A 27161-nucleotide genomic window follows, 5' to 3' on the forward strand; every position below is an offset into this window, starting at 1 on the left:
GCCTGAAAAATTCAATTTCTCATATCACAAAGCAGATCCCATTATTCCACAGCTTCAAATGCTTCCTACTGTACTTATAATAAATAGCACTTGTCAGTGCCCAGCACTATCACACACAATGTTAGCACAACTCAATCTTTACAATAACAGTATGGATAGACCATTATTATCCTCATTTTTCAGAGGCCATAATTGAGGCACTGAAAGGTTAGGTAACATGTTCAAGGTCACTAAACTAATAACTGGCAGAGTGAGAATTTGAACCTAGGCAGTCTGGTTGAATATGCTATTAAACACAGAACCATACTATCTTTGAGTATAGTGGTATATATCTTCCCTGGGCCTGCAAGCTCCCTGGGCCTACAAGATCCTGTGTGATCTGGTCCCTGCCTGACTTTCTAACTTTTATCATGCCACTTGTCTCCCCTTCTGACTGTGCTCCAGCCAAACTTGCCTTCTTTCTGTCGTTTGAGCATACAAAACTATCTCAACCTTAAGGACTTTACACACACAATTCCTGCTGCTTCTCCCAGACTCCCCAAAAACTTCACTATCTCATTCTTTATTTTTTATTATAATGCAAGTTTGTTAAGATTTTTCTCCAAATCTCTACATAGCTTACTCAACTTGAATGCCACTTCCCTTGTATGCCACACAGGCACTTTGACAAAATATTTCTTCATGCCAACAGGACTTCTTAGAGCTAGCTGAATGCATTTGTTTTCTGCCACTGCTTGGTTTTCATTATTGAACAGCTTAATCACTTGGAGAACTAGTCACATTCTCTCTCTTGCACACACACACACTTACACACACAACTACCCCCCCACACACACACACACACCAAAAACAGCCTGATGTACAAACTTCTCAAAACAATAGGTTCCTAAGAAGGAGTTCCTCTCATCATGTCATGGGACTGTTTGGGGGCCTTTTTGTCTCTCCTCAAGCAGAGAATTCAAGAAGCCTTGGGCTGGGGTGGGAGGGATAGTTATTTGTGAATGAAATTCCTGTTGGATCTCTTGACACTCAGAGAAGAGTAAGTTGGGTCTCATCTTCTGAGAGCTGAATTCAGGGTAGTAGGAAAGATCATATTCTTCCTACCCACATGTGTATCCCTTCTGTCTTATCAAGAATAATAATCTTCCCCTATGGGTAGAGAGCAACAAAATTTACACAGTTCCTTCCTATCTACTCATACATACGATTTTCACAAAAAACTGGAAAGATAAGTTAGGCTATGTGATGATTAATTTTATGTATTAACTTGACTGGGCCATAGTGATGCTAGACATCTGGTCAAAGATTATTCTGGGTGTTTCTCTATTATTTTTAATAGAAATATAACTAGATATGTGGATTATTTTCCAAGTTATATGATATATGATAGCAGAGAATTTCTTTTTGTTCACTGCAACCTCCAATACCTAGATTAGTATCAATTCATAGTAGCCTCTGTATTTTTGTTGAATTAATTAAGAAACTCAGTAGCATCTATGAGATAAGGTACTTTGCCCCATTTGATGGATGAGAATACTGAGAATGAAAGAGGTTTGACAACTGTCAAGTGTTTCAGAGTTGAGAAGTATGAAAGCCAGGCCCTTCAATGTCAGACTTGTGATTCTGAGATCAGTGTTCCCTCCACTCGAAGTACTGCCTAACCTAGCACAAACTGACATTGCAGATACAAGCTATGAATAAATACACTGAACAATTTACCATCAAAAGTGAGCTCATATTTTTTTTCTTTTTTAACACTATCTACTGAGACAGATTTTATTCTGTAAATGCCAACTGATGTTTTATGTTCAAGGACCTTTGTATAACATGTGACACTTGCGATCAGTTCAACAGTCGAGTGTTCAGTGAAGAACTCTGACTGTAATGAAAAGCTCAATATGAATTTCCAGGGCTTTGAAAATGAAAGAACAAGGAGCAATGACCTTTTGACCAGCCACATTATAAAATGGTGGCTAAATATGCACTCTTATTTTTTCACAATGGACCACTAGTTAAATTTTACCCAACATTTACTTCTAGGAATCTGAGAATCTCAGATCTGGAAGGATTTTGGTAATCTTTAATAGCCCCATTTAATAAGTGAGAAAACTGAGGTTCAAAGCATTCCTATTAAATAGCAGAGCCAAGATTAGAAGTTTCTTGCTTTCCAGGCTATAACAGAATTTACTACTGCTATCTCTTGAATTCTGTGTGTGTCTTTTCTTTTTTTCTTTTTAATTGAAATATAGCTGAATATGTGGATTCTTTTCCAAGTTACACTCAGTTTGTGGTCTTGGATAAAGTACCCTCTCTATCTGAGGCTCAGTTTTCACAATCTACAAAATGAGTGGCATGAAAAAAATTTTTGTGTGGGAAGTAGGGAGAACACAGGGAAAGTAAAACCCTTTTCCAAAGCTGTAAGCAACAACCTCGGATAACGCAATGGCACCCCACTCTTGCCTGGAAAATCCAATGGATGGAGGAGCCTGGTAGGCTGCAGTCCATGGGGTCGCTAAGAGTCAGACACGAAAGAGCAACTTCACTTTCACTTTTCACTTTCATGCATTGGAGAAGGAAATGGCACCCCACTCCAGTACTCTTGCCTGGAGAATCCCAGGGACGGGGGAGCCTGGTGGGCTGCCGTCTATGGTGTCGCACAGAGTTGGACACGACTGAAGCGACTTAGCAGCAGCAGCAGCAAGCAACAGTCACATAAAGCAAAAACCTAGGTGCTTTGGATAAATCAAAAGTAGGAGATCCAAACTTTTTCTTGCCCCTGTCCATCCCCTTCCTGTGAGGAACTGCCATGGCAACCCTAGGGCTCTGAGGCAGGGAGTCCACACTCCTTTTGTTTAAAGTGCCAAATAATAAATATTTCAGGCTTTTCAGGCCATATCGTTTCTGTCAAAGCTACTCAAATCTGCCTTTGTACCATGAAGGCATAGTGAGCATGACTGTGCTCCAATAAAACTTTCAGTTCAGTTCAGTCACTCAGTTGTGTCCAACTCTTTGCAACCCCATGAATTGCAGCATGCCAGGCCTCCCTGTCCATCACCAATAAAACTTTAGGGACACTGAAATTAGAATTTCATATAAATTTCCATGTAATTTCATATATGTCAAAAAATGTTCTTTCATTTTTTCCCAACTATTTAGAAATGTAAAAATCATTCTTAGTCTGTGGGCTGGATTTGACCGTTAGGCTGTAATTTGCTGACCCCTGATCTAAAGAGTTGGGCTAAATTATACCCAATATCAACTAGATTGGACATTATAGCTAAGGCAGTCCAGAAGCAACTTAAGCAGTATAGAAAGTAAAGCCCGAAATTATATTGTTGCCACGGAAATTCCAGAAAGTAGATAAAACAGTACATTGGGTCTGCTCAAGAGTAGAGGACCACAAAAAGGAGAAGGCTCAAATTCTGATCCTACCCCTCACTTTCCCAGGCTGATCTGCATTTCAAACTACTTGGCAATTCATCTACTGTCAGAACTTCAACTGTAACCAATGCCTCCCAATCCTCCTATGAGCTCAATGTGTAGATCACAAACTGCCTATTAGCTATCTCCCATTTGAGGCTGTTTGAACATCTTAGACTTAACATAGCTCAGACTGTATTAGTCATCTCCCCTCCCTACCCTCTCTAAATACTCATTTTGTATTCATGATCTCTGTGAAGGATATTACCATCCACTTGGTCTCACAAAAAGACTGTCACCAAGGGGATGTAATGGAAGGCTAGAATACATCAAGCCTTGATTGATCCTTCACCAGATTGATGGCAGCATTTTTACTATTGGCCACATTTTAGCTGTTGGTCACATCTATTAGGTTGTAGCTCATAGTCCAAAGCTGAGTTCAAGCCCTAAATCTCTGCATTTCTACACTGATTGGCATACATGTGGGTTAACTGTGACAATAACTGTAGGTTATCTCCCAATGGCCCCTTATTCCTTTGTATCAGAAATCTTTCCCCTGATTGTTAGTTGTGCACATAACCAGCCAGTTTATATGACTACATTTCCAAGTTTCCCTTGCAGCTGAAAGTGTCCATGTGACTTAGTTCTGACCAACTAGATTTAAGGAGAAGTATTAAATAGAATTTCACGGAAAGTTTCCTTTAAAAGGAGGGTCAAGTCTGTTTCCTCCTCTTTTATGTCTTCCTTATACCTAAAATATGGATATTAATAAATGTTCTGGAGCTTCAACACCCATCTTGGATCATGGAGCAACCTCCAGAATAAAAGCAAAATGCTAAGGATGGTGGAGCAGAGAAGTCCCCAAAGACTTCTTAAAGCTACTATACTGGCCCAGGTATGCCTATATTCTGACCTATTTCATGTGAAAGAATGAAATCTGCATGTTTTAAGCCACTGTGAATAGATTCCTATTATTCATAGCAGAAATAAATCAACCATTAAACTTACCAGTTGCCACTTTATCTTGCTTATGCAGAGACTTCCACCAGCTCAAATGCTGTGGCTTTTATACTGGCAACATGAAATTTGTCATGGAATTAGTTCAAGATTCCATAGTCTTCAAAGCAGTGGCATACCAAGAGTGGAACAATAGGAGTAGACAATCCTTAGTGTATGTAATGAAAGAGTGCACTACCTATAGATTATTTTAAGACTAAAAGTAAAAGTGTATTTTTAGTATCACCATGCACCAGCAATTTTAAATAATCTCAGTAACAGAATATTCCTCCTTGAAAAACATCTTTCATTGGTCAAAACATTAAACAACTATTGTTATTACTGAGTTTTAGTAATATATACATACAGTCTCAAAGCAACTTTTATTACTTATCCTTTAATAATATTGTATTCTACATGGAAGTTGATTCAGAGTTGATTCAGCTGATTCCAGTTGTACACTTGCCACCCCCAACATGCGTACAGATTTTACATGAGTTTCTTTAGTTCATTTTACTTTGAAAAGGTTTGTGTGCATGGGTGCTAAGTCATTTCTATCATATCCAGCTCTTTGTGACCCTATGGACTCCTGGAGGAGCCCACCAGGCTCCTCTGTCCATGGGATTCTCCAGGCAAGAATACTAGAATGGGTTGCTATGCCCTGCTCCAGGGGATTTTCCCCACTCAGGGATAAAACCCATGTCTCTTACATCTACTGCATTGGCAGGTGAGTTCTTTATCACTAGTGCCACCTGGGAAACCCAGATTAAGAAGCATTCAAAGTAGCTTTGGGTGCATTTCATGTCTGCAGATCCCTGTGGGATTAAATGTTCCAGAATTTAAGTAGCAGGTTTGAAGTAAACAAAGATAGCACAATAATTGTAGTCAAAGATACAATGTAAGTTATTTCAATTCTGTCATTTGTGACCAATTAGAGTTTTTATTTGTGTTTAAAATATAGAACAGAGAAAACAATACAAACTATAGAGTGTAGTACTTTTGTTCAATAAGTACAGATTTTAGATCAAATATGAGATGTTACTGAATTTGCATATCTTTAAAATTGAATTATTCTTCTTTTTCATTGTTAATTATTTGGAAATTAAAAAAACAAATCAATAAAATAATTATTAGAACTGATTATTACATGATTACTGAAAATAATTTTGTCACATAGAGAAGAGAGTATTAAAAATGATCCATTCCAGATGTTACATATGTTAAGTGTATCATATCTCCAAAATACTAATAATATACTTAATATTCTCCAGAATCCCAGAAAGCAAGAGACTGACTCATTGATAATCCATACAGAATCAACCCTTAGTTAGCCCACTTAGAGGCCAGGAGCCCAGAGAAGATCATTTGATCATTAACTTAGACACAAAATTCCCTTGCATGCATCTACCCACTCTGTGTTCATTCTAGCTCCACATTCAGCCATCTGAGATTTGGATGACTGGCCAGAAAGGAGAAAGATACAGATCATCTATAATGCTCAGTACAGTCCTTTCATATAGATTATCATCACCCTGGCCCAAGCCACCATCACCTCTAACCTGAACTATTACAAGAGCCACCTCACAGCTCTTTGCTCCACTACAATGTATTATCCTCTTAAAATTTAAGTCAGATTAAGTCCCTCATCTGTTTGAAACCTTCCAAAAATTACCCATCTCACTCAGATTAAATGTCCCCAGGACAGTGGCCTCCTTGTGTTCCTTAAACAAACCAAATGTGCTCTCTCTCTCTCTTTCTCTGGCTGTTTTTTCACCCATTTCACCTAAATATCCCCACAGACCTTGTTCCTTCATTTCCTTCACATATCCACTCAAATGTTTCTTAGTTAGAGAGGTTCAACTGACATCTAATACATTATTCCAACCCTATCTCTATTCTCTTACTAGGTTTTCTTTTTCTTCTTAGAGCTAAGCACCTTCTGACATATTGCATAGTTATTTGTGCAATTGTTTAGTGAGCCCCTTCAACCCCTTGAATGTAAGATATATGATAGCAGAGAATTTCATTTTGTTCACTGCAACCTCCAATACCTAGATCAGTATCAATTCATAGTAGCCTCTGTATTTTTGTTGAATTAATTAAGAAACTCAGTAGCATCTATGAGATAAGGTACTTTGCCCCATTTGATGGATGAGAATACTGAGAATGAAAGAGGTTTGACAACTGTCAAGTGTTTCAGAGTTGAGAAGTATGAAAGCCAGGCCCTTCAATGTCAGACTTGTGATTCTGAGATCAGTGTTCCCTCCACTCGAAGTACTGCCTAACCTAGCACAAACTGACATTGCAGATACAAGCTATGAATAAATACACTGAACAATTTACCATCAAAAGTGAGCTCATATTTTTTTTTCTTTTTTAACACTATCTACTGAGACAGATTTTATTCTGTAAATGCCAACTGTTTTATGTTCAAGGACCTTTGAATAACATGTGACACTTGCAATCAGTTCAACAGTCGAGTGTTCAGTGAAGAACTCTGACTGTAATGAAAAGCTCAATATGAATTTCCAGGGCTTTGAAAATGAAAGAACGAGGAGCAATGACCTTTTGACCAGCCACATTATAAAATGGTGGCTAAATATGCACTCTTATTTTTTCACAATGGACCACTAGTTAAATTTTACCCAACATTTACTCCTAGGAATCTGAGAATCTCAGATCTGGAAGGATTTTGGTAATCATTAATAGCCCCATTTAATAGGTGAGAAAACTGAGGTTCAAAGCACTCCTAGTAAACAGCAGAGCCAAGATTAGAAGTTTCTTGCTTTCCAGGCTGTAATGGAATTTACTACCCCTATCACTTGAATTCTGGCAAACAGTTAAATAAATGCTTTCATTATACAATATTCACTACTTCAGTCCCCTAAAAATATTATGCAATTTCTCCATCAATCTTCAATTACATAGTCTCCACAAGGTTTCTGTTTCCCTCTCTTCTTTCTCATACACGATTAGCAAAACTTCAGATTTCTCTATTAACTTACTCTGTTGTCAATGGGTGGCTCTGGATCCCTACGTTATAATATACTTAGAGGAGAAGGGAAGTATCTCCTAGACCCAGCTTCCAGAAATACTAGGACTTTCATTTTTTTTTAAGGCAAATTTCATGGCATTAGTTCATTATGAAAGAAGTCTTTTACCAAGATCATGACTCTCTGTTCCTTTCTGCCTTTCTCAGCACCATTTGATGATTCTGTGGAGTAGTGGAGAGGGACACTGACAGAGTCAGGAGACTCTTGTGCTGGACTGAGCTTTACCTTCATGGAGCTGTGTGGCCCTGGGCAAGTCTCTCCCACTCTCTGGATCACAACTTTCCTGGATGGACAACACGGGTCTGAAGGTCTTTTCCTGTTCTATTGCTTTCTGGTTCTACAAACATTTGAAATAGCCTTATGGGACCCCACAGAAAGAGGAAGATCTGAGAAGAGTCCCTTGAAGCCCTGGCAAATACAGACTGAATGATTTCAAGAACCACTGAAACAGAGGTCTGAGGAAACTCCTCTGAACACAGTCCTAGCCCACACCAAATTTACGCCTCCCTTCCAGAATGGAAACAAAAAAGGAGTTAAATATCCATTTTTCCCCAAAAGCTTCAGGCTACCTTCCTTCAGCTGCAGGTTATGGGTAGCAGTGGGGAACTGTAGGCTGGCATTGCCATCAGTGCCTGCTCACCCAACCTGACTGACCTCCAAGACTCTCTTGCCGATGCCTCCCAGCTGAAGACAAAGGCATGGTGGCCTCCCATGCCCCAGAGTCCCAAACCAGACTTGAGCTACCCCTCGCTGAGTCAGAGAATCATCAAGATGAAGCCACCACTTCCTCTCTGCAAAGGAAGTCATTCCAAGGTCTCCAGGTAGAGAAGGGAACATAACAGCATACAGTGAACTGTTGGGAGGATGATAGTAAACACACACACAAGCACACACTCCTTGGATGGGGGTGGCAGAGAGAGTTCTAACCGAATGGGGCCGGACCCATTTCCAGAATGGCAGGTTCTGTAGCCTCTCCTTGGCAAAGCCTCAAGTGTGGACAGGGTGACCCCAGCCTAGGCAAAGAAAGGCTTTAGGACTCCCCCAGGCAGCTTCTCTGAGAGGGGCTCTCTGGCTCTCCCAGTAAGGGGATACACACAGCCTATTTGGGGGACAATGCAATTCTCCCATACTGCCCCCTGCACAATCCCAGGCTTTGTAACTCCCCCCTTTTTCCCAACCCCGTGCCACCCCCCAGCCTCCCCACCCGCCCCCAGCCAATCCTCTCTCCTGAGAGACTCACTGATCCCAGAGAGTCCCTCTACCCACCCCCTTGCCTCTCTGGTCTGCCAGGTGACCCCCCGCCCCCCAACACACACACACTCTTATCCCACTCCCACTCCGGGGTGGTAAGAAAGGGGACGGAGAAGGGAGGGGGCTTTCCTCACAGGCAGGCGAGCAAAGACTCCTAAAATGGCCACAGCAAGCTTGCTGGTATCTCAAGGACAGCGGAGAGGGCTGTGTGCAGAAGCTAGGGGGCTCACTGCATGGCGGCTGGTGAAGGAACTGGGGGTGGGGCTAGGGGACTGAAGCTGGGGAAGCTGCGGTTATGTTCACTCACCATTCCCGATCCGCCCCTTATCCACTGCATGGTGCTAATGAAGTCCGGCTTCTCGTCAAGGCCCTGGAGGCTGTCGCGGGTTGTTTCAGGCAGGCTGGGCTGGCAGCGCTGGAGCAAGCGAAAGCCCCAGCGCCCCCTCCCCCTCGTTTCCTTCACAGCCCTACAGCCCAATCCCCTCTTCTCTGGACCTCCCCTTCATTCAGGTTTTTCCATCCCTGCAGCAGGCTCTGCCTCTCTGCCCCACAGCTCCCGAGGTGCTTGGCCTGGGGAGATGTGGGAGGGGGGGTTCCCACCGACCGCCTTTGTCCCTTGCCAAGGCTTGAGATCTGGGAGGCAGGGATGCAGGGAGATGATGTGGGTGAATAACCTCCGCACAGGAGAAGGCAGCTGCCACCTCTGCCTGCCTCCGGCTGTGCTGGAGTTAGATGCTGTTTATTGTGGGGCTCCCCAATTGTGTCGAGTCAGCGAAAAGTCTTTTCCAAAGTTGCCAGAGGTGTTCGGCCAGGCTTTGAAATAATACGATCCTGCCCCCGTGAAGCCATGCCAACACTCTCCTGCTTTATCACTTTCATTTCTCAGAACAACCTTGTGGAGGCAGGCATTGGTATATCCATATTACAGATAAATAAGTGGAGGTTTAGATGATGGAAGAGACCTACCTAAGGTCACATAAAAAAGATAGTCTCAACTTTACCCTCTGCAGCTTTCCACGCTTCTTTTTGCTATAGTTCATACAAACACACACACACACACACACACACACACCCTCATGATTCTTCCTGACACCCTCAGGAATATAAAAGGTAGCTTGTTGATGGATGAATTTTCCATTTGCTTATTTTGCTGAGAATAAGTCAAATGAACATCAGCAAAACAGGCAAACGGAGAAACCACCCACCTCTTCAACCCAGACTGGCCCCTCTGCATCTGCTGGGAGTTGATGCTGTTGGTCACATTCATACCTATTATTATTGCATATAGTCTTACAATAACTTTGTGAGGAAGACATTACAGTCAGTGTTAATTAATTAGTCCCTTATTATAGACATGAACATTGAAGACTAGAGAGTGAAAGATATTTGCCCATGGTAGCACAACCAAAGAAGGCAAGAATCCAAGGCTCCTGACCCACAGGGAGGTTCAAGCAAGAAAGGGATTACAAAAAGCAGAGACTGGGGTTACAGCAAGAAGGAATTAAAATATGACATCAGAAAGAAGTGCCTGAAGGCGGTTGGTATGAAGACATCACTGGCATGCCCCACACACTACTTTACTGTCCTCTCCTTTCGAGCAAATGCTCCCCTCTTCATCCAAGGCATTGTTTTGGCCAAACAGAGCTGGCCTAATATCAAAATAACTGCCTTAATGAGTATTCAGTCCTGGGAGGGGTATAAGCAGAAGCTGAATTGTCCTTTGGCAAGGGATTCCTGAATCAAATGGGAACTTAGCCCGGGTGACCTTTCAACTTCCTTTCAAGTCTGATGGTTCAGTATTCAGAGATTCTACAATGTCTCCTCACTGTCTCATCTAGGGACCTTCATTCAGACTGAGGCTCTTGAATGCACCTCCATGGCCAACCAGCCCATTCAACTCTCACGACTCTATAAAAATCTCTTTAAGACCTGACACTAGGCACACAGCCTCTGGAAAGCTTTTCTGAAATACTCTAAGACCTGATTTTATCACCTTTCATCTAAGTTCTATAGTTCCACCTTTAGTTTTCTCAATTGAAAATAATCTTTTACTCACTGATTGTTATAGGCTGAACTGTGCACCCCGCCCCCAAATTCGTATGTTGAAGTGCAAACCCCAGTGCCTCAGAATGTGACTGTATTTGGAGACAGAGTCTTTAAAGAGGTAGTTAAGTAAAAACAAGGTCATTGTATAGGCCCTACTCCAATATGTCTGGTGTCCTTACATGAAGAGGAAATTTGGACATGGAGGCCTTGGAAAAGACTACTTTGATCTTGGACTTTCCAGCCTTTGGAGTTGTAAGAAAGTACATTTATGTTATTTAAGCCACCCAGACTGCAGTACTTCATTATGGTAGCCCTGGCAAATTAATACACTAGTTATGTGTACATTTTTCTATTTAATGTCACTTAAGTGGAAATATGTGTTTTTTTTTTTTTTTTAAGCAGAGGCAATGAATTACTAACCTTGTTATCTCCTACAGTAGTGACTGGCATATAGGAGATATCCAATAAAATTTGGATTTTTTTTAATGGATACATTCAGTCAACAATATTATTGAGGGGATATTTGTATACATATAGCTGATTCATTCATTGTACAGCATAAACTAACACAACATTGTAAAGCAACTGTACTCCAATAAAAAAATAAATAAAAAGACAAAACATAAAAAATATTATTGAGCTTCCTTGTTCCAGGCATTGGGATAGCTATTCAAAATACAAGACAAAGTTCCTCATGGACTTTGTAATCTACTTGAAGTGGAGAAAAGATAAACAACAAAAAAGTAAACAAACAAGGTAATGAAAGGTTGTGACACATGCTTTGAAGGAGATACACCAATTTGTGTGATAGTGAGAAGCCTTGGGATTATAGAAGTTGCCTATATCAATAATGACCCAGTCAGGAAAATACAAACCACTCTAGATATTTCTTCTGAATGGTTTAAATACAGAGAACAAATCACACTGTCAAAACAAAGAAGCCAAATAGGGGATGGTGGGGCAAGCCAACATGTAGCAACCATAGAAAGCTATTACTAGTTTTCTACCCATCTAGAGCTAGATGGGTAATGGGAAAAGGTAACATTGTCAGAACCCAGAAACTGGTATTAAATTGAAGCTAAAAGCATGGGGTGGTTGGCCTGGTGGTGCAGGTGCCATGAATAGAGGAATTGTCCCCAGAAACTAGAGTCACTGAGGAGACTCTGAAGCAGGAGGTAAAGGAATACTCTTCCTCCTGTTCACCAGTCTCCCACAGGCATCTTCCTTTGGACAAAACAAGTGAGATAGCAAGGGAATATGAGAAATTTAGTTTGCAGGAGAAGGGGGAAGAACTGATCTGAGGGCAAATATTTCAGTGTTAATGTATGACATATGTGGAAGAACAGATGTTGATCCCGTAGGCATCAGTTCAGTTCAGTCACTCAGTTATGTCCAACTCTTTGCGACCCCATGAACTGCAGCACGCCAGGCCTCCCTGTCCATCACCAACTCCCGGAGTTCACTCAGACTCACGTCCATCGAGTCAGTGATGTCATCCAGCCATCTCATGCTCTGTCATCCCCTTCTCCTCCTTCCCCCAATCCCTCCCAGCATCAGAGTCTTTTCCAATAAGTCAACTCTTCGCATGAGGTGGCCAAAGTATTGGAGTTTCAGCTTTAGCATCATTCCTTCCAAAGAAATCCCAGGGCTGATCTCCTTCAGAATGGACTGGTTGGATCTCCGTGCAGTCCAAGGGACTCTCAAGAGTCTTCTCCAACACCACAGTTCAAAAGCATCAATTCTTCGGTGCTCAGCCTTCTTCACAGTCCAACTCTCACATCCATACATGACCACAGGAAAAACCAAAGCCTTGACTAGACGGACCTTTGTTGGCAAAGTAATGTCTCTGCTTTTGAATATGCTATCTAGGTTGGTCATAACTTTCCTTCCAAGGAGTAAGCGTCTTTTAATTTCATGGCTGCAACCACTATCTGCAGTGATTTTGGAGCCCTAAAAAATAAAGTCTGACACTGTTTCCACTGTTTCTCCATCTATTTCCCATGAAGTGATGGGACCGGATGCCATGATCTTCGTTTTCTGAATATTGAGCTTTAAGCCAACTTTTCCACTCTCCTCTTTCACTTTCATCAAGAGGCTTTTTAGTTCCTCTTCACTTTATGCCATAAGGGTGGTGTCATCTGCATATCTGAGATTATTGATATTTCTCCTGGCAATCTTGATTCCAGCTTGTGCTTCTTCCAGTCCAGCGTTTTTCATGATGTACTCTGCATATAAGTTAAATAAGCAGGGTGACAATATACAGCCTTGACGTACTCCTTTCCCTATTTGGGCATAGACACTACCAAATCCAGTATGTCTGGAGTGCTATTTGCCTAAAACCTATGAGCAGCTATAGGTGATACAATGAGGTGGCACTAGTGGTAAAGAACCTGCCTGCCAATGCAGGAGACATTTAAGAGACACGGGTTAAATTCCTAGGTCAGGAAGATCCCTTGGAGAAAGGAATGGAAACCCACTCCAGTATTCTTGCCTAGAGAATCCTATGGTCAGAGAAGCCTGGGGTCACAAAGAGTTGGATGCAACTGAAGCAACTTAGCAGGTACCCAATGTAGAAGGTTAGAGTATAAGCTCTGAGGCCAGAACTGCTTGAATTTAATTATTGACTTTGGTAATTACTCAGCCAGATATTTCATGTTCTGCATCTCGATAGTTTTCTTATCTGTGAAATAAGGGTAATAATATTGTCTACTTCACTAGATTGTTTTGAACATTTGATAAATTTGTCCATGGAAAGAAAGTACTTAGCGCAAACCCTGGCAGCCAGTAAGTATTCAGAAAAGGTCTGTGCCCCAGACCTCGCCTTTGAAGTCCTGTGATCTCCCAGAAGCCTATTTGGTAATTAGCCGGGCAGCAGCTCTCAGTGGACAAGTGCCAAATGCTGTCCTCTTTTCAGCCATGAGCAGCATGAGGAGAGAGACAATCATAGGTATGTCCCCAGCTACATTCTCTTTATTTGAGTCCATCGTGATTCAAGGAACTCAGAGGCAGGCTTCTGAGGGCAGAGCTACCAGCGCAAATTAGTCACTATCTAATGTGGCTGTGGCTTTGTGCAGAATAAGGAACTGAATTCGCTACAGTTGGGTAACCTGGTTCAAGTGCCCAGCTTCTCTGCATCACATTTCTCAATTATCCAATGAATAAACTAATCGTCATTTATGTAATAGTCTTCAGTTCAGTTCAGTCACTCAGTCGTGTCTGACTCTTTGTGACTCCATGGACTGCAGCACGCCAAGCCTCCCTGTCCATCACCAACTCCCAGAGTTTTTTTTCCACTGTTTCCCTATCTATTTGCCATGAAGTGATGGGACCAGATGCCACGATCTTAGTTTTCTGAATGTTGAGCTCTAAGCCAACTTTTTCACTCTCCTCTTTCAGTTTCATCAAGAGGCTCTTTAGTTCTTCTTTGCTTTCTGCCATAAGGGTGGTGTCATCTGCATATCTGAAGTTATTGATATTTATCCTGGAAATCTTGATTCTAGCTTGTGCTTCATCCAAATTGTAATAATCTTAAACAATCACTTATGCATATATATCAAAGTTGGCAATGATCTCCAAGATTATCTTCTTCAACATTCTCATTTTAGAGATGATAACATGTTCAGTTCAGTTGCTCAGTAGTGTCCATCTCTTTGTGACCCCATGGACTGCAGCAGGGCAAGAATCCCTGTCGATTACCAGCTCCTGGATCTTGCTCACATTCATGCCCATTGAGTCAGTGATGCCATCAAACCATTGCATCCTATGTCTTCCCCTTCTCCTCTGCCTTCAATCTTTCCCAGCATCAGGGTGTTTGCCAGTGAGTCAGTTCTTCGCATCAGGTGACCAAAGAATTGGAGTTTCAGCTTCAGCATCAGTCCTTCCAATGAATATTCAGGACTGATTTCCCTTAGAGTGGACTGGTTGGATCTCCTTGCAGTCCAAGTGATTCTCAAGAGTCTTCTCCAACACCACAGTTCAAAAGCATTAATTCTTCAGTGTTCAGGTTTTGTTATGGTCCAACTGACATCTATACATGTCTTTGGAAAAACCATAGCTTTGACTAAATGGAACTTGTGGGTAAAATAACGAACTGTCTAGGTTGGTCATAGCTTTTCTTCCAAGGAGCAAGCATCTTTTAATTTCATGCTGCAGTCACCATCTGCAGTGATCTTGGAGCCCAAGAAAATAGTGTCTTACTGTTTTGATTGTTTCCCCGTCTATTTGCCAGGAAGGGATGGGACCAGATGCCATGATATTCATGTTTTTGATTGTTGAGTCTTAAGCCAGCTTTTTCACTCTCCTATTTCACTTTCATCAAGAGGCTCCTTGGTTCCTCTTCACTTTTTACCATAAGGGTAGTGTCATCTGCATATCTGAAGTTATTGATATTTCTCTCAGAAATCTTGATTCCAGCTTGTGCTTCATCCAGCCCAGCATTTTGCATGATGTACATTGCATATAAGTTAAATAAGCAGGGTGACAATATACAGCCTTGACATACTCCTTTGACAATTTTGAATCAATCCATTGTTTCATGTCTGGTTCTAACTCTTGCTTTATGACCTGCATACAGATTTCTCAGGAGGCAGGTAAGGTCATCTGGTATTCCCATCTTGTTAAGAATTTCCCACAGTTTGTTGTGATACACACACACAAAGGCTCTGGCATTGTCAATAAAACAGAAATAGATGTTCTTCTGGAAATCTCTTGCTTTTTCTCTGATCCAATGCATGTTGGCAATTTGATCTCTTGTTCATCTGTCTCTTCTAAATCCAGCTTGAACATCTGGAAGTTCTCTGTTGATGTACTGTCTAAGCCTCATTTGGAGAATATTGAGCCTTATTTTGCTAGCATGTGAGATGAGTGCAACTGTGTGGTAGTTTGAACATTCTTTGGCATTGCCTTTCTTTGGGATTGGAATGAAAACTGATTTTTCCAGTCCTGGGCAACTGCTGAGTTTTCCAAATTTGTTGGCATATTGACAACACTTTTACAGCATAATCTTTTAGGATTTGAAATAGCTCAGCTGGAATTCCATCACTTCCACTAGCTTTGTTCGTAGTGATGCTTCCTAAGGCCCACTTGACTTCAGACTCCAGGATAGCTGGCTCTAGGTGAATGATCATACCATCATAGTTATCTGAGTCATTAAGATCTTTTTTGTATAGTTCTTCTGTATATTCTTGCCACCTCTTCTTAATATTTTCTGCTTCTGTTAGGTCCATACCATTTCTGTGCTTTATTGTGCCCATCTTTTTTTTTTTTTTTTTTATTCTTCCAATTTTATTTTATTTTTAAACTTTACATAATTGTATTAGTTTTGCCAAATATCAAAATGAATCCGCCACAGGTATACATGTGTTCCCCATCCCGAACTCTCCTCCCTCCTCCCTCCCCATACCATCCCTCTGGGCCATCCCAGTGCACCAGCCCCAAGCATCCAGCATCATGCATCGAACCTGGACTGGCAACTCGTTTCCTACATGATATTTTACATGTTTCATTGCCATTCTCCCAAATCTTCCCACCCTCTCCCTCTCCCACAGAGTCCATAAGACTGTTCTATACATCAGTGTCTCTTTTGCTGTCTCGTACACCGGGTTATTGTTACCATCTTTCTAAATTCCATATATATGCGTTAGTATACTGTATTTATTGTGCCCATCTTTGCATGAAATGTTCCCTTGGTATCTCTAATTTTCTTGAAGAGATCTCCAGTCTTTCCCATTCTATTATTTTCCTCTGTTTCTTTGCATTGATCACTGAGGAAGACTTTCTTAACTCTCCTTGCTATTCTTTGGAACTCTGCCTTCAGATGGATTTATCTTTCCTTTTCTCCTTTGCCTTTCACTTCTTTTCTCATCTATTTGTAAGGTCTCCTCAGATAACCATTTTGCCTTTTTGCATTTCTTTTTCTTGGCGATGGTTTGATCATCACCTCCTGTACAATGTCATGAACTTCTGTCCATAGTTCTTCAGGCACTCTGTCTTTCAGATCTAATCCCTTGACTCTATTTGTCACTTCCACTGTATAATCATAAGGGATTTCGTTTAGGTCATAACTGAATGGTCTAGTGATTTTTTCCTACATTCTTCAATTTAAGTCTGAATTTTGCAATAAGGAGTTCATGATATGAGCCACAGTCAGCTCCCAGTCTTGTTTTTGCTGACTGTATAGAACTTCTCCATCTTCAGCCGCAAAGAATATAATCAATCTGATTTTGATATTGCTCATCTGGTGATGTCCATGTGTAGGGTCATCCTTAGTGTTGTTGGAAGAGGGTGTTTACTATGACCAGTGCATTCTCTTCACAAAATTCTGTTAGCATTTGCCCTGTTTCAATTTGTACTCCAAGGCCAAACTTGCCTGTTACTCCAGGTATCTCTTGACTTCCTACTTCTGCATTCCAGCCCCCTATGATAAAAAGGAATTCTTTTTTTTTTTTTTTTTTGGTGTTATTTCTAGAAAGACTTCACAGAACTGTTTAACCTCAGCTTCTTTGGCATTAGTGGTTGAGGCATAGACTTGGATTACTGTGATATGGAATGGTTGGCTTTGGAAACAGATCATTCTGTCATTTTTGAGATTGCACCCAAGTACTGCATTTTGGACTCTTCTGTTGACTATCAGGGCTACTCCATTTCTTCTAAGAGATTGTTACCCACTGCAGTAGATATAATGGTCATCTGAATTAAATTTGCCCATTCTGGTCCATTTTAGCTCACTGATTCCTAAAATGTCAATGCTCACTCTTGCCATCAGCTATTTGAGCATTTCCAATTTACCTTGATTCACAGACCTAAAATTCCAGGTTCTTATGTACTATTGTTCTTTACAGCATTGGACTTTAGTTCCGTCCCCAGTCACATCACAACTGGGCATTGTTTTCACTTTGGTTCCATCTCTTCATTCTTTCTGGAGTTATTTCTTCACTCTTCTCCAGGAGCATACCGGGCACCTACCAACCTGGGGAGCTCATCTTTCAGTGTCATATCTTTTTGCCTTTCATACTGTTCAGGGGATTCTCAAAGCAAGAATACAAAAGTGATTTGCCATTCCCATCTCCAGTGTACCACCTTTTGTCAGAACTCTCCACCATGACCCGTCTGTCTTGGGTGGCTCTAGATGGCTCATATGGCCCATAGTTTCATTGAGTTAGACAATGCTGTGGTCTGTGTGATCTGTTTGGTTATTTTTCTGTGACTGACAATCAAATGTAGCCTCCAAGAATAAATGTAATTCCCAGAGTCACAGAGTAAGTTAATGGCTGAACTGGAATGAGACTAAGACCTTTGATTCTTGACAGAGAGTGGAATGTGGCAGTGAAAAAAGATAAAAGTTAAATGTACACAACTACTATGATGCTAGTATTGAGAGTCCAATGCTCAAATCCACCTTATAACCTCTGATGTCTTGACAAAATATTATTTACATATATCATTTATCTATTCTTGTTTATTCATTTGTAAATTCAATAAATATGGCTGCTTATGTGGCAGGCATAGTATGTTAACCACTGATTATATAACAATGAACAAAACAGACACCATTGGTGCCTTCATTTCTATCCAATAAACAAGTAAATGAGGTAAATAAATGTTAATACAGAAGGTGACAAATGCTATGAGAGAAATAAAGTGAAAGAATCAAGAGTCACTGTGAGGGAAGACAGAATTTAGATTAAAAAGGTTTCTCCAAGGAGATGACATTTAAGTTGAGGACTATAGCCTGAATGTGAGCCAACCATGTAAAGAGGTAGGGGGAAAGTATTCCAGGCATAGAAAACAGAAAGTCCAAAAGATTCGACTTTCCAGCTGGCATTAGGGGTAAAGAACCCACCTGCCATTGCAGGAGACACAAGGACATGCGGGTTCAATTCCTGAGTTGGGAAGATCCCCTGGAAGAGGGCATGACAATCTACTGCAGTATTCTTACCTGGAAAATCCCATGGACAGAGAAACATGGCAGACTACACAGTCCATAGTGTTGCAAAGAGTCAAACATGATTGAAGCGACTTTGCATGCATGCGCACAGAGAGCCCCAGGAATTAGAAGCCCAGTGAGGCTGAAACATAGAAAGAAAATAGGAGAGTGTAGGAGACATATTTGACAGAAACATTTCATATAAAACCTTTATTTTGAGAACAACAGGGAGAGAATGGAACCCTACTCCAGTACTCTTGCCTGGAAAATCCCATGGATGGAGGAGCCTGGTAGGCTGCAGTCCATGGGGTCGCACAGAGTCGGACATGACTGAGGCGACTTAGCAGCAGCAGCAGCAGCAGCAAGCAAGAGAATGAGTCGATCTGATTTACATTTGTATTGTAAAGACCACTTAGGTTGTTAAATGATAAACAAATTGATAGAGAGACAATAGGTTGAAGCTGTTGTAGTCATCCAGGAAAAAGATGATGTATCTTGTGATGGAAAGGCAGTGAAGATGATAAATAGAGGTAAAAATATTTGAGATATATTTTAGAAGTAGAAACAACAGAACTTGTGATGGGTTGTATGTAGAGTATGAGGCAAAGAGAGGAGAAATTAAGGATGCCTTTAGGTTTCTGGCTTGAACAACTGGGTAGATGGTTGCACCATTTGCTGATATGAAGAGACTAGAATAAACAGATTTGAGGAGGGGAGGAAATCAAGACTTCCATTTTTGATGTGTTAAGTGTGAGCTATACTTGAGTCATATTGTTAGAAGAGATGTCAGAAAGACAATGGGATATACAAGCCTAGACCTCAGGAGCAAATATCTGCTGGGAAATATACATTTTGGAGTCATCCTCAGGTAGACAGGATGAGATTATCCAGAGAGAGAATGTAGGTAGGAAAGGGTCCTGGACCCTCAAGAATTAGACTAATGTTGAGAGGGAGGGGTCAAAAATGGAGACTGAGAAGTAGTGGTCAGTACAGTAGAAAGAAAACCAGAAGAAATCTTATTCACACAAAAAAGTTCTGAGAAATGACACTGAGAACTTGAGTGGATGATGATATTAATAGAGATATGACCATTGTATTGGTAAGACAGTCATAGCCATTGGTCTTAAGAAGAGTAGCTTCATTAGCACAAAGGTAACAGAAGTCATCCTGGAATGAGCTGAGGAGTGAATGAGGGGGAAAAGAGTTAATGAAGGTAAAGAAGTTGGAAGAGCATAGATATCTCTTTGAAAAGTTTTGCGCTGAAGGGAATAGGAAATAGGGTAATATTTGAAATGGTATGTGTGATCAAGTTGTTCTTTTTTAAAATTTAAATAAGAGTTTAAGAGCATGCTTATATGATGATGAGGGTGAGAAGGAAAGGTTGATGACACAGGACCTTGCTACTTGAAGCATGGTCCACAGACCAACAGCCTTATCATCACCTGGACACTTATTATAAACATAGACCTCAGGCCCCATCCCAGACCCACTGAATCACTATCTGCATTTAACTAGAAATCCAGGTGATTTGCATGTATTTTAAATTCTCAGAGGCACTGGTTCAGCAGAAGGGATACTTGCAGGAGCAAAGGCCTCAAGAAGGTGATAGGGAAAGTCCAGAGCATAAGACATGTTACTTGCTCTTGGCAGGAACAGAGCTACTTCTTATACTCTAGCAAGAAGGAAGAAAAAAAATGCACAAGGGTGCAAGTGCTTTGGAGCAAGTATGTAATAGTCCTCTAAGAGCAATGGTTCTCAGTCTCAGTTACACACTGGAATCATGAGAGGAGATTTAAACAGGAAGTGTTGAGTGTCCAGCTGAGACTTGTGGTAAAGCAAAATTAGTCAGCTCAACCGTGGGACTTTTTATTCAGTTTCCCTTGCTGTTCAAGCACAGGTACAGAAAGGATAGGTGGTTGGTTAAATCTGGGGTAGATTTGCCAGGAAAACACAATAGGAAAAGAAATGGGAAATAGAGCTGAAAATGTTTTCAAGGAATTGATAATAATAACAGACCAGGTAACCTAAGTTGGACAGAAAAGAAAAGACATGAGAAGGGATGATGAGTATGGGTTAGGTTAATGACATTATATATCTTGATGATGTGGAAGAATTGCTGGAGTAGATGCACCAGTGTAAGTGGGCTGGAAGAATAGGAAAATGATCAGCGGGGAAATGCCTGATATTGAGATTCTGGAGGCAATTCATTGAGATATTTGCTATAACAAGATCAAAGATTACCACAGGAGTTTTCTGACTGAGGAGATGAAAGTGAGGCCAGGGTTGAATAAGCCAACTACAGGAATATTGAGGTTAGACAGACCAGAGAAAGATGAAAACAAGTGATGCTACAGGAGCTAAAGTCTTCAATGAATGAGGAAGAATATCCAGAAAGATACTCTACCAGCTAACAATTATGCTTAAAGCACCTACTATGTGCCAAGTTTTGTTCTAGGTACTAGGGATACAGAAGTGAAAAACACATATTAGATCTCTATTCTCAGGGAGCTTATATTATAATGAAGAGATTTAGATATTAAACTCCCAAAACAATAAGTTAATATTAGGTACTGAATACTTATTATGAAAATAATAAACAGTTCAGTTCAGTTCAGTCACTTAGTCGTGTCTGACTCTTTGTGACCCCATGAAACACAGCACGCCAGGCCTCACTGTCCATCACCAACTCCCGGACCCCACCCAAACCCATGTCCATTGAGTCGGTGATGCCATCCAACCATCTCATCCTCTGTCGTCCCCTTCTCCTCCTACCCTCAATCTTTCCCAGCATCAGGGTCTTTTCAAATGAGTCAGCTCTTCGCATCAGGTGGCCAAAGTATTGGAGTTTCAGCTTCAATATCAGTCCTTCCAATGAACTCCCAGGACTGATCTCCTTTAGGATGGACTGGTTGGATCTCCTCGCAGTCCAAGGGACTCCCAAGAGTCTTCTCCAAAGCTTCAAAAGCATCAGTTCTTCGGCGCTCAGCTTTCTTCACAGTCCAACTCTCACATCCACACATGATCACTGGAAAAACCATAGCCTTGACTAGATGGATCTTTGTTGGTAAAGTAATGTCTCTGCTGTTGAATATGCTATCTAGGTTGGTCATAACTTTCTTTCCAACGAGTAAGCGTCTTTTAATTTCATGGATGCAATCACCATCTGCAGTGATTTTGGAGCCCAGAAAAATAAAGTCAGCCACTGTTTCCACTGTTTTCCCATCTATTTCCCATGAAGTGATGGGACCAGATGCCATGATCTTCGTTTTCTGAATGTTAAGCTTTAAGCCAACTTTTTCACTCTCCTCTTTCACTTTCATCAAGAGGCTTTTTAGTTCCTCTTAACTTTCTGCCATAAGGATGGTGTCATCTGCATATCTGAGGTTATTGATATTTCTCCCGGCAATCTTGATTCCAGCTTGTGCTTCCTCCAGCCCAGCTTTTTTCATGATGTACTCTGCATATAAGTTAAATAAGCAGGGTGACTAGATACAGCCTTGACATACTCCTTTTCCTATTTGGAACTAGTCTGTTGTTTCATGTCCAGTTCTAACTGTTGCTTCCTGACCTGCATACATGTTTCTCAAGAGGCAGATCAAATGGTCTGGTATTCCCATCTCTTTCAGAATTTTCAGCAGTTTATTGTGATCCACACAGTCAAAGGCTTTGGCATAGTCAATAAAGCAGAAATAGATGTTTTTCTGGAACTCTCTTCCTTTTTTGATGATCCAGTGGATGTTGGCAATTTGATCTCTGGTTCCTTTGCCTTTTCTAAAGCCAGCTTGAACATCTGGAAGTTCATGGTTCACATATTGCTGAAGCCTAGCTTGGAGAATTTTAAGCATTACCAGTGTGTGAGATGAGTGTAATTGTGTGGTAGTTTGAGCATTCTTTGGCATTGCCTTTCTTTGGGATTGGAATGAAAACTGACTTTTTCCAGTCCTGTGGCCACTGATGAGTTTTCCAAATTTGCTGGCATATTGAGTGCAGCACTTTCACAGCATCATCTTTAAGGATTTGAAATAGCTCAACTGGAATTCCATCACCTCCACTAGCTTTGTTCATAGAGATGCTTCCTAAGCCCCACTTGACTTTGCATTCCAGGATGTCTGGCTCTTGGTGAGTGATCACACCATTGTGATTATCTGGGTTGTGAAGATCTTTTTTGTACAGTTCTTCTGTGTATTCTTGCCTACTTCACATTCCAGCATGTCTGGCTCTAGGTCAGTTATCACATCATCGTGATTATCTGGGTCATGAAGATCTTTTTTGTACAGTTCTTCTGTGTATTCTTGCCTACTCTTCTTAATATCTTCTGTTAGGTCCATACCATTTCTGTCCTTTATTGAGCCCATCTTTGCATGAAATGTTCCCTTGGTATCTCTAATTTTCTTGAAGTGATCTCTAGTCTTTCCCATTCTGTTGTTTTCCTCTATTTCTTTGCATTGCTCACTGAGGAAGGCTTTCTTATCTCTCCTTGCTATTCTTTGGAACTCTGCATTCAGATGTTTATATCTTTCCTTTTCTCCTTTGCTTTTTGCTTCTCTTCTTTTCACAGCTATTTGTAAGGCCTCCTCAGACAGCTATTTTGCTTTTTTGCATTTCTTTTTCTTGGGGATGGTCTTGATTGCAGTCTCCTGTACAGTGTCATGAACCTCCGTCCATAGTTCATCAGGCACTCTATCACATCTAGTCCCTTAAATCTAGTTCTCATTTCCACTGTATAGTCATAAGGGATTTAATTTAGGTAATACCTGAATAAACAGGGTGATATAATAAAATGTAACTGAGAAAGGAAAACATTATTTTAGCTAGGTGGCCAAAGAAGGCCTCTCTGAGGAGATGACATCGGAGTTGACACCACAATGATAAGAAACCAGCTGGAACTTCCCTAGTGGTCCAGTGGTTAAAAATATGCCTTGCAATTCAGGGGACATGGATTTGATCCCTGGTCAGAGAACTAATATTCCACATGCCACAGAGCAACTAAGCCTGCATGCTGCAACTACTGAGCCCATGTGCTCCAAAGCCCACACCCCACAACTAGAGAGCCCACATGCTGCAACTATTGAAGTCCTCACACTCTGGAACTTGCATGTCACAACTACTGAGACTGGGTGCCACAACTAGAGAGAGTCCGTGCACCACAAGGAAAGATCACATGACATAATGAAGATCCTGTGTGCTGCAACTAAGATCGGACACAGCAAAATAAATTAATTAGTTAATTTAAAAAATGAGCTGGGGGAAGAACATTCCAAACAACAGGAACAACAAAAGCAAAGGCTCAGAACTGGAAATTAGACTGATATGTGTGAGGGGCAGAAAAAGATCAACATGGCAGAATGTAGTAAAACACAAGACAGTGGTGGGAGATAATGTCAGAGAAGCAGGCAGGACCAGAATATCAGGAGAGGAAAGTAAAAAAGAAAGGAGAGTTGGTGCCAGATGCAGATGACTTGTGCTTCCAAGGAGTTGAGAGTTTTGAAGGCAGGAGAGGAAGAAGTGCTAAACACGATAGATGTCATCCCAAATAAGCAAAAACAGGGAAGAATTTAAAGCAAGATGTTAGTGCAATAGGAAAAGTGTGTATAGGTATATATCTAAATATATAGACTTAATATACATTGGCTTAGACTTTGAGAAGAAAAATCCAACTAGATGAATTTTTAAGGTCATCTATCCCTTTGCTGCTACTCAAAGTCTGGAGCTCAGACCAGTGATATCAGCATCACCTGGGAGTTTATTAGAAATGCAGACTCCCAGGTCCACCCCAGACGTACTGACTTAACACCAGTATTTTTACTAAATTCCTAGTGATTCACATGCACATTAAAGCGTAGAAAGCCCATCTCTAGACCAAACTCATGCCACTAGGTTGGAGTCATTGAGGTAATTTTCCTTGCTAAAAAAAGGGTAGGAAACATCTTCATGTATATATGGATGCATAATTAATAGTCAGAGATGTTGAGATCAGCTAAGGTTCCTGATTTGGGGAAGAAGGTTTGCTGAACATGTGTACTCCCGTTTCTTCTGAGGGAACATCAGCGAAGATAGTCACTTGTCTAGGAACACAATTCCTCATCCTTAAGCTCCCCAAGCAGCTCAATGATCTTGCAGATCCAAGCCACAGTAGAGATCCAGTGGATCATGAGACACTTGAAATAAGCTCTTAATGTAGCTTCAAGCAGCCCAAGGAAGAGCAGGAAGGAAATAGTCACACTTGTCTTTCTTCAGGCCTCAGCAGGCAGAGCTGAGGCTAGAGCTGCTACAGAAATCACTTCCCTGAAATGTAAGGGTCCTTGGCCCAACTGCCTTCCCCCAAGGCAACTTTAGCTTGATCACAGCCACAAGTCAGATGAAAAGCCTATTCCTTCCTCTGTGGTAGAGATCCATTAGTTACTCTTCTCCTGTAAGCTCTCCATAGGGTCTTTACTCTTAAATTTAGATAAATAAAATAATTTCACATTCATTTCAGTCAAACCCTTTTCCTAGCACTCACCTCTTTCCTCCTTCTCTCCCTCTTCTCTTTCTCCCATATGCTATGCCTTTCAGCCTCAAACAACTTCTTCTTTATCTAAGAGATTTTCTTTCCTATTCAAAAATACACTATTCATTTTTAGTTACAAAGATAGGAGCTGAAATAACTGCATGAACTACTAGCTTCAGTTGGGTGAACAGAAAAAATCCCCATCTGGGCAGAGGTATTGCCTGTGTATCTGCTCAAAGATTCTCTGGCAAAACAAACTCACATGTTGATGTTCAACCTTATGAAGTGATGAGTTTCCCATTATTGAAGGCAACAAAGTAGAGTCTGGAAGAACACCTGCCAGAGATGCTGTAGAATGAATCTTCCATTGATGGAAGGGTGTGTTAGAGAACCGTGCAAAGAAGTCAGTGAGCCAAGATGAAAAAAACACTGGACTGGGAGTCAGATGACTGCTGAGTTGCTGTGTGACCTTGGACAAGCCATTCAGACTTTTTACCTGTCAAATGTTGTTGTTAGAGTCTTTTAATGCTTTTTGATCTGTGGTTTTACAAAGTGTAGAGAATGTCCTTCAGAGGCCACTTCTTTTTCTGGAGGACATGAAGGAGGCTGAGTAGGAGGAGCTCTGGGCCCCACTTCAACCAAGTAGTTCTCCTTTCATCTGCTTAATGCATTAAATTTCTAGCTAAGATTCTGGTTAAACAAAGCATCCCTGCTGCTAAAAACAAACCAAGACTACATCAAAGGCTGAAAATGGAAAGTCTGGCCAACAGCCCACCAGTGCTTTAAGTTTTGGGATGCTCAACAAATATATATGGATATACATTTTTAATTGGGATATTTCATATAAAATATGAAGTTCCAGCTTCTCTAGAAACATCAGAAGGTCTGGCAGCCTAGGGCTGGTATTCCCACCATACAGCCATCAGCTTAGCTAAGTGGCAGCTTCCTTCTTTAGAGCCAATGTGCCTGACTACTGGCCCCTATCTAGCCTCTGCGGACATCTGAGTGGTGATTCCTGCTTTCTAGGGCTCTCTGACCTTCTGCTTCTTTACCTCTTCATAGTTCCAGGGGGGCTTCCCAGGTGGGGCTAGTGGTAAAGAACCCACCTGCTAATGCAGGAGTTGTGGGTTTGATCCCTGTGTCAGGAAAATCCCCTGGAGGAGGGCATGCCAACCCACTCTAGAATTCTTGCCTAGAGAATCCCATGGACAGAGGAGCCTAGTTGGCTATAGTGCATAGAGTTGCAAAGAGTCAGACATGACTGAAGTGACTTAGCATGCAGACACAGTTTCAGACAAACTCAGAATGGGATGATTTAGGAATGATTTTGTCTGTATAGGGATGTAGTCCATGAAGAGCAATGCCTTTAAAATTTTAATATTCACGGATGTTCTGAATGAATATTCTGACTCAGTTTGGTCTGGCATGGAACCTAAGGTTCTGCATTTCTAATAGATTATCAGGTGATACAGATACTACTGACCCATGGCCCACACTTACAGAAGTGAGAGGCCAATAGAAAAAGTAAAGAAGAAGCAAGAGCCATGGGCTCCAGTCCCAATTCTCATTGAGAGCTTCTCTGAGAAAACTACTAAATCTTCTGCTAACCATTCCCCAGGCCTGGGGATGGTAAGAGTGGGATGGTCAGAGGACAAGAAGAGACTCTTCCAGCCAGAGGCATGCTTGGCCAGGAAAAGCATTGCAAAGAAAATCAGCAAGGTGTCCATTTACCAGAAGGTACGTTTCCTTCAAGAACACTTGGCCCCCCACCCCCTGACTCCCATCAACCTAGATGACTTGAGTCACCTCTCAGTTTCCAAATTCTGACTCCTGAACTTCAAGGACATTTTTTTTTTTCCTGGTGAAGGTGCTGAGGACAGTCAAGGGAGAGGGGAGAAAAAAAGGAGGGAGAAATGGGAGAAAAAGAAGAGGAAATGAAGAGAATAAGTAGAAAAATAAGGTAATAAGGAGGAGAGGTAAA

At 41.3% G+C, this 27161-nt stretch overlaps 1 protein-coding gene across 19 annotated transcripts in view; it reads right to left on the bottom strand.

Moving 5' to 3' along the window:
- Positions 1–27161, bottom strand: part of ARHGEF9 (Cdc42 guanine nucleotide exchange factor 9) — a 555038-nt gene that overhangs the window by 211672 nt on the left and 316205 nt on the right. Inside the window, exon 1 of one of the 19 annotated variants that reach the window (XM_086390085.1) lies at positions 9028–9444. The exons of the other annotated variants lie outside the window; for them this stretch is intronic. Within the exon in view, the coding sequence (XP_086246211.1) occupies positions 9028–9057 (30 nt within the window). The 5' untranslated portion in view covers positions 9058–9444. Of the gene's footprint in view, positions 1–9027; positions 9445–27161 lie in introns of those variants that run through there. 19 annotated transcript variants of the gene reach the window in all.

The sequence above is a fragment of the Bos grunniens genome, chromosome X (genome assembly GCF_055505025.1).
Source record: "Bos grunniens cultivar Pamir isolate PY7600 chromosome X, Bosgru_T2T1.0, whole genome shotgun sequence".
NCBI classification, from domain to species: Eukaryota; Metazoa; Chordata; class Mammalia; order Artiodactyla; family Bovidae; genus Bos; species Bos grunniens.